An 8464-nucleotide genomic window follows, 5' to 3' on the forward strand; every position below is an offset into this window, starting at 1 on the left:
CAAGCTGCTGCGACATAGCTCTCGGCCTGACTGGGAAGAGCTCTCTGACCCTCTGGCTGGCTGCAGCACAGAGCTGGCGAGGACGCCCACTTGGCAGGTTTCTCCCTTGGTCTCTGCCACAGGCACCAGCCTTTCCCCTCCCTGCCCCTCTCTTTAGGCTGCAACACTTCCTTCTCACCCCACCCCTGCCCCCACCCCCACCCAAGAGAGGAGCAGCAGCCCCCTTGGGGTCGGACGTTTCCCCCACAGTCTGGAGCACACCTCTGCTTTCTCTTGCCTGTTGCCCTGGACCCTCACTGTAGTGCAACAAACGGTAACTCTGACAACAGGGACCTCGAGCTTGAAGAGTCAACACGGAGCCAAGGAAGAAGGTTCTGCGTGACGTCATCCCTGGGGCTCCATCTACTGTCCTGTTAACTCAAGGTCATTCTGGAAAGGCAAGCAAGCCTTATCATCTCGGAGTCACTGGGGAATAAATAGCAGTGGGGTATTTCTCTCTGTGGCTGTGACACCCATATACCTCACTCCACAGCAGCACTTAGAGGTTCTGGGGCTCCTGGCTCCCAAACCTGGGGCAGGGGCATGGGCGGGGCCAATCTGGGGGAGTCTAGGATGCAGGGGCCTCGCCCAGCCTGATGGCCCCAAAGAAGGTGGTGTGCTTGCTCATATTGATGGAGATGTCAGCGTGCACCATCTTCACAGCGATCTTCTGTCGGGCTTTGAGAAGGCAGACGCCCGCCGTGTAACACGTGTTGTAGTTGGTCTTGCCTGTCTCAATGCTGCGGGTACACTGCAGGAAGGGCTTCTCATCCACCACCACCTCATAGCTGGCAAAGTCCGTGAAGTTGATGTAGTACACCTGGGTGAGAGGTAACAAGAAGGGATTGGGGGAGAGAGGAAAATGGTGGGGCCCTCCCCTGTGACCAACGGATGGGACCTTCTCTGATAAGCTGCTGGCACACCCTGGGAAGGTGTGCTAGTTAGCCGACAGGAAAGGTGGGATGGCGGGCTTAGTCACTGTCCTTCCCCCACTCCACGGGGCTCAGGTGGCTGAGCAAACCTTTCTTCCAACAGTGCACCAGCTGTGAAGTCTGTGAGGGCAAGGACCATGCCTCATTGGCCTCTTTACCTCCCCTTGATCCCCCTCCCCCACGCTGGCATGAAGCACAGTGCCCTGCACACATCAGGTGCTTGGTAGGCGCTACAGACACAGATGGATGCAAACTAACTGCCAGTTTCAAGTCTCAAGGACTATTTGCTGATAAACTTAGAAGTCACTGATTTCCTACAGAGGGAACAGTGACAACTTGCCATTTCCTCAGCTCTTTAATGGCGGCTGCTCGCTCAGCTTGCAATGCCCCCACCCTGCTCTGTGGCTGAATTTCTTTCACTTCTTCTCAGTGTCCCTTGGCCCTCTCATCTGATGAGTGAGGAAACAGATCCAGAGACATGGAGAGCTATCCACCACAAATGAGACATAGAATTTGGAAGAGTAAAACTTCCAGCCAGAAGGAAGTCCTAACCTATGTGCAAAGGCCTGGTGTGAAGGGGATCTTCCCAGTTTGCACAGAGTTGCCGGAGGCAACTCCCAAGTCTCTCCTAGACCCAGAAAATTACATTTTTTATGCTTCGCTACCCTTATCCATCACACCCCACCCCAAGCTTTGATCCCCTTCTGCCTCCAAATGGAGTTTAGGACAAATGGCCCATCGGGCACTGGGATTACATCCATGTGCCACTTGGGGTTTGGGGCCCTCATCTGTTACCCTAAATCACTTTCTTAGGGCTGCTCCCTCCACAGGCTATTGCGGAGGGAGTATTCAGATGCCATGCAATTTCTTGGATCAGCTCCCAATCTGTGCCAGGGTGCTTGGTGGGTCTAGCAAATGCCCGTTAACCCACCTTCTCTGGCCACTGTCCTGTGAGGCCCTTGTGCTGGCTCCACAGTCCTCCTGTTCATCTGCCTGCCTGATGCCCACCCCACAGAAATCCCACCCTCAATGCTCAGCTACCTGTAGGTCTGAGGAGCCACTCAGTGGCAGCAACCAACAGGGGTGAAAGTTGATGGGCACTGGCAGACCTGGGGAGTGGGCCCCGGGCAGGACAAGGACAGAAACAGAATGAGTAAAGGGCTGGGAGAATGACAGCAGGAAGGAGGCAAGAATAACAGAGAAACAGAAAGGTAGAGAAACAAATGGGAGAGAGAGGAAGGAAAGAGAGTCAGAAATCTTTTTGAGGTGGAGAGAAAGTCCACAGGAGCACTATTCATTCTAAAGCTAGCGAAGTGTGTGTGGGGTTCTCAGCAACCCTGGAACCGACTTTCAGAGAATGTACTGAGACAGAGCTCAAGTTTGGCAGTAGAACCAAACAGCTTAGCAGGGGAAACAGGGGCCTGGGGCCCTGCAGGAGGGGATCAGATGGCAGGGTGTGGCAGGGGCCTCTTTTCAGCTTTTCAATGATATTTGGCGAGGAAAGACCCCCAAACAGCCCCCTCTCTCTTTCCTCCTTTCCAACCCCTCCCAGTGCGGTGCCCCCCAGCCCCCTCACCCGCCAAAGCAGGAAGTTAGCCATTGGCTGGTCTTGGCTGGCTCCACAGTGCCCCTATGTGGCGTGCACCAGATCTGCATTCTGGATATAAGAAGAGTTAGGCCTAAGACCGTACTCACTTCTACCTGACTATAGATGAAGTAGGTGCCGTCCACCAGTACCTCCAGCTCCCCGCTGCGGGGATGTAGCTTAAACACCTTGGGGTTCATAGTGATGCGAGACCAGTCATTGAGCACTCCACCTGAAAGATCTCAGTATGAGAGAAGGGCAGTCACTCAGTACATGTCAGAATAATCTGGGCAACAGAAACAAAAAGTAGCAAGCAGTACACACCCTCACCCCCCTCCCAAAGCAACCTGGAGAGCCCAGGCGGCCAAGCTTTAAGCACAGCATGTGGAGGCAGAGAGAGTGTTCTGTTCAGAAAGCGGCTGCCAGGCTGGCCTCGGGCCCCTGGGGTCTGCCAGTCTGTCTTCCTCTCCCCTTTTCTGACCCCTCCATCTGGAAGGGTCTTGAACCAACACCTTCTAGCTGGAATGCCGGGTGGGGAGTAAGAAGAGAGTGGGCACGCTGATCTATTTCCTTTGTTGTTCTGAGGCCTGCACAGGCAAAATTCCGACACTGAGTGGCAGGCTAGGTCTTATTATTCCATTTTATTTCACCAGCCGCAACTCCTGAATCCCTCTCCTGTCTTATAGGTTCATGGATTTTCTCCTCCTCCCTGAGAGATTCCTGCACTCCCACTCCTTTCTGCAAAGTCTCCCTGGGCGCCCAGGAAACCGCTTAGCCCAAGGAATTGTCTACCTGGAGAACCTTAGGGATCAGGGGTGAGTCAGACTTCATGGCAGCCAGAGCGCGTGACCGCCAGTAATAAGGCCCCATTGGGGAGCAGGGTATTTATGAGAGGGAGGGATAGACTGCCAAGCAGCATTAGAACCAGCCAAGGGGGGTGGCGAGGGTGTCTGGGAACCGAAGCAGCCCTGGCAAAGCATCTGTCGGGGTGGAGGGGCAGTCCTACTACCTTGGCTAGACACTGGGAGTGAGCATGTGAGGGTGGAGGAAAAAAGCTTTCCTTTCCATCCTGTGGAAACGGGGTGGTGCCTTCCCACCACAAGGGCAGGGAGTACAAGCCCATCGGGTCTTTCCCCTTCGAAACCATCCATTCTTCACCCAAGAAATGACATTTTCAACATTCATCCTTGGCAAGTCTCAGGAGGCCTCTCTCTCTGAGGCGTGAGGAAACTGGCCTTCTGGAAAAGGCGGCCATCTTCCCTTGAGGTGATGAGTAGATGGGTTGGGAGTTAGGAGGAGCCCTGGCTCAGCCCCCTCAAAACCGCTCTGCATGACGTCCTCCCACCCCTGACCCCTCACTTCTGCTCCCGGGAACTTGTGATGTGGTAATGGGAGAATAAACCCGAGGCCACCCACCCAGACACCCAAACAAATCTATTTCCTGCCTGTCTCACGCCTTCCCGGACAGGTGGTGACCACGGCCCAGCCAGGGCCCTGGGGCCCAAGGCACCTGGCCCCAGCAGGACCATTTGCGTGTTGCTGCCATTCTGGTCCTCCTTATCTTTCTGAGGCTATTCAGCCAGGCATACAGGTGGCAGTCCAGGATGCAGCCAAGGCTGATCATTAAGGAGGCTTGGCCCAGCCGGTTCAGCACTGACTGGGCTCTTCAAAGTTGTCCCCATGCAGCAGGTTTCTTAACCCTCAATTACTCTATCTGCCCTCAAAGCCCCCCTGCCCCTCCGAGCTTTGTAAACATCTGGCATCCTGGCTGGCTTGCTGCTACCCAAGGTTCCTGGGGGTTCACGAATTTTAGGCTGTGTGCACCCTGGGGACTGGACATTATTCCAAAGCACTGTTCTTTAACGAATGCTCATGTCTGTTTGAGGAAGAGAATAAAGGTAATCATTCAGTGGAGTGTACCCACACATCACCGCAGTAGCCCAGTGCGGTGGAAAGAGTCAGACACATATGGTTTTGAATCCCAGCTCCCACATTTAGCTGAAACCTTGGGCCAGTTTATTAACCTCTCTGAGCTTCAGTTTCTAGCTCTGTAAGAAGGAGCTAATGCCTACCTTACAGGGTTGTCATGAGGATCAAATAAAATAAAAGACAGCTACCAAAATGGTCACGGGGATGTAAAGTACAGCATAGGGAATATAGTCAATGATATGGTAATAACTACATACAGTGCCAGGTGGGTACTAGACTAGTCAGGGGGATCACTTCTTAAATTATATAAGTGTCTAGCTACTACACTGTACCCCTGACACTGTATTATTTCATTATTATATGAAATAATAGTGAACGGCAACTGTAACTGAAAAACTAAAGAATTAAAAAAGAAGAGACATCACTGCAAGTCTTTTATATAATAACTTGATAAACTAAAAACTACTTCTCCCCCAAAATGAAAATAAAATAAAAGATAAAGAAAGCATGTTGAAAACCAAGAACCACACAAATATAAGGCCATATGATTTATTACGGTATTACTCAATCTCTCTGGGACCCTGGTTACCCATCTTTTAAATGCAGGGATTACATGAAGTCAATGTTTCTTAACCTCTTTAAACCCGTTCTCCCTTTTTGTAGACGCTAGCATCACATACTCCCCAAAACACACCCTCCACCCATTTTCTGTGCAGACCCATCAGACAAGAAGATTTGACATATGTGTCGTTTTACCTTCTCTAATGTATACTGTGAACATGTTGACCAAACTACACATATTCTCATGGTGACGCAGACACGACCTTTATCTGCCAAGAACTCCTGGTCTAGATGACATCTCAAGCCCCTTTCAGCTCCTCATCAATGTTTCTAATTGCAATTTAGGTGTAGCAACCGGCCTTGGTGCAAGCAATTACCCAGGGCAGACAGCAGAGGGCAGAATGGAGCAGAGACTCGCCCCCTAGTGCCACCAGTACCTCGGGGGCTGGCAGGACCTAGGCCAGGTGACTATGTGGACGCTCCCCTTAGAGACAGGCTGCTTGGACTCTTACCATTCTTGACTTGAATTGCTGACCCTTGGCCCTGCAGGTGCACCACAGCGGGCTGGGAGGAGGAAAAGGACAGAGAGAGGCATCACCATGAGAAACAACTGCTTGCTCAACCCCAGTTTCTATGTCTCCACCTCTGACTTCTCGTCTCCTTCCGTCTCCCAGTTCTGGTCCCTCTCCCCTGTCTTTGGGATGCTAGTGACCACACTGCTACTACACGGTAATATGATTTTGTGGCTTGTCGCTTCCTAACTATGTGACCTCAGCCAAATGGAATGCCTCTGAGTCTCATTTCCCTAACTGTAAAATGGGGATTATAAGACTCTGTCTGGCCTCTTTCACAGGGATGTTTGAAGAGCAAATGAGGTGATGGATACAAAATTGCTCTGCAAGCCACCAAGCGCTGTGCAGCTGTGGAGATGTCACTGTGGCCACACAGCTGTAGTGAGGGAGGCTGAGATGAGACAAGGGAAGGCAGCAGAACCTGCCAATACAGGCAGATTAGGAAGCTCAAAGACTACGGAGGAGCCCTTCAGGCCATTAAGGCAGAAGCCCAGGCTGGGCTTGGCCTGGAGCTGCTTGGCTGATTTTCAAGGACATACTCTTAAACTCCTAAGCTCCTGATCCGGGAGGTCTGAATGTCTACAAGGTGTCTGGGTGGCTGGGGACTCAGAGGCCCAGGTGAACAGGCCTGTCTGGCAGCTCATTTCAACTGACTACTGAGCCTGGATATGGTGACTGTGTCTCCTGTGGAATGGAGAAAATGGCCAAGGCGAGATTCAGCTCCCTTAGCTCAAGGCAGGCCCTGGGGCAAAGCTTTTCTGTCTCAGAACCTGAAGGGTATCCTCCCAAAACAAAGCCTCAGCAAATTTAATAGGGAGCCAACTCAAAGGTGGCTCTGCCTGTGGCCCTGCCTCTTCCCCAGGAAAAGAGCATTTTCCAGCTAACCTGGTTTTCTCGACTTCCAGCTTTATCAGCAGCACCTGCAAAACAGGACGGGTCAATCAGAGGCCATGCTTTTTGTACTTCAGTTTCTCCTCACCTAGGCCGCCAGTGACAGGAAGCCCCGGGATGGGAGAGGACACCCCTTCCTTCTCTTTGTTGTCCCTGCCTGGCATCTTCAGTGGGCCGGGCACCCAGCAGTGGCCTCTTGCCAATGTTGGCCCCAGGCAAGTCCCACCAAGCACCAATAGAGCCAGACAAGAGGGCATTGCTGTCACTCTGTGACCCTGAGACGATGTTGTTGGCTTCTTTAGCCTTTTTCCCCCTTCCTATTCATTTTCTTCATAGAGTTCATTGTCATTTGTAAGTATCTTGCCTCTTTAATCATCTCTCTCCTCCTCTAGGAAATAAAATTCATGAGAACAAGGACCACTTACATCTCTTACACATAGAAAGTGCTCAATTAATATTTGTGGAAAGGGGGGGTGACTGGTTAGCTCAGTTGGTTAGAGCATGGTGCTGATAACACCAAGGTTGCCGGTTCGATCCCCACATGGGCCACTGTGAGCTGTGCCCTCCCTAAACGACTCAACTATGCCATTGTAGCATGAAAGCAATGTGTAACCAATGACCATGGCTGTTCCCCAATAAAACTTGAAAAAAAATTTGTGGAAACATTGAGTGAAAAAACTCTCCAACTGCATGCCTTGTGGGCACAGTAACACTGATTAGCCATGTGTTAACTGCTACAGAATTCTTGGACCCAGAGAAAGCAGCTGTAAGGAGTCCATTTTTTGAAAGCCCCAAGCTACAAGAGGGGAGCAGGAGAGGAGTATAACAACCGACGTAAGCCCAGGCAGTCTGACTCCTGTGAGATCCAGTTAGTCAGCTTTGGATCTTCATCTCTACCTGTTGGATGCCCTTCTGGGCCCCAAAGGAAAGATGCAAAGACATTAAATGCCATTCAAATGGGCAATGTGGTGGGGCAAGGAGCCCTTGGTTCCTCGACAGGATGGTCTTGGTGCCCGGGTTGCTTCTTCCGTAGCCTGAGTGCCTCGGAAGTCTTTAACTCCCTGGCCATCAGCGACTACTGGCCTACCTCTATGAGAAGGGTGCTTTAGAGTTCATGGGACGAGACTGTTGTAGGGCTGGTCATTTTGTCCAGTCCCCAATATTCTTCCCCATGGCCTGTTTCCAAGCAAATAACAGCTTGTGGGGCAGAGCCAATCCATCTTCTACCAGAAGTCCAGCAAACCCTCAGGGCCTCCGTCTCAGGCTCATATGAAATTACTGGCCCACTCCAGGGAGGCCTAGAGTAAGGGAGGGCTTGTGATGGAAGGGTTGAGCAGGTCAGGCCCTACTGGCTTGTTTAATCCCTAGCTCTCCACTGAGCCAGGAGATGTGCACTTCCTACTGCACACCAATGCCAGAAGCACCACCTGAAACTGCTCCCAGGATCACCCAGCCCTGCTCTCTGAAAGTCCTGGGAAGGAGCCTGGGGGATGGAGAAGCAGGAGCTCACCAGAAGGTCCCTGGATGCCAGGGGGTCCTTGAGGACCAGGAGGACCTGGAGGGCCAGGTGGTCCCATAACAGTTGTTCCTGGAATTCCAGGAATCCCTGGAATCCCTGGGGGTCCCTGGGGTCCTGGAGGTCCTGGAGGTCCTGGGGGACCATTGGGCCCAGGAGGTCCTGCCTTCTTTCCTGGAAGACAAGATTCAGTGTTACATTTGTAGTTACTGACTCACAATGTACTGTCAGGAGTTCTTACAGACGTCCAATGACAAAGTCAGCCCTCTGGGAGTTCCTGCTGTTAAAGGGGTGAACACCATTATTCATTCTCATAGTCTCTCCCTCTCCCTCTCTCCCTCCCTCCCTCTCTCTCTCTCTCTCCACACTCCCCAAGCCCTTTCATGAATCATTTACAGAGCTGAGTTTGAATATATAGAAATAAATGGCCATCAAGTTG

The 8464-nt window shown here is 51.8% G+C and overlaps 1 protein-coding gene across 6 annotated transcripts in view; it reads right to left on the reverse strand.

Moving 5' to 3' along the window:
- Positions 1-233: 233 nt before the first annotated feature.
- Positions 234-8464, reverse strand: part of EDA (ectodysplasin A) — a 294205-nt gene continuing 285974 nt past the window's right edge. The window contains exons 4-9 of one of the 6 annotated variants that reach the window (XM_019647992.1): positions 8020-8199; positions 6504-6538; positions 5559-5610; positions 2667-2797; positions 2335-2493; positions 234-859 (exon numbers count right to left, since the gene is read on the reverse strand). In XM_019647992.1, coding sequence (XP_019503537.1) covers positions 608-859; positions 2335-2493; positions 2667-2797; positions 5559-5610; positions 6504-6538; positions 8020-8199 — 809 coding nt within the window. In that variant the 3' untranslated portion in view covers positions 234-607. The remainder of the gene's footprint in view (positions 860-2334; positions 2494-2666; positions 2798-5558; positions 5611-6503; positions 6539-8019; positions 8200-8464) is intronic. The other 5 variants (XM_019647996.1, XM_019647995.1, XM_019647997.1 and 2 more) reach the window with 5 other exon arrangements.

This window comes from Hipposideros armiger, unplaced genomic scaffold (assembly GCF_001890085.2).
Source record: "Hipposideros armiger isolate ML-2016 unplaced genomic scaffold, ASM189008v1 scaffold_119, whole genome shotgun sequence".
In the NCBI taxonomy this organism is placed as follows: domain Eukaryota; kingdom Metazoa; phylum Chordata; class Mammalia; order Chiroptera; family Hipposideridae; genus Hipposideros; species Hipposideros armiger.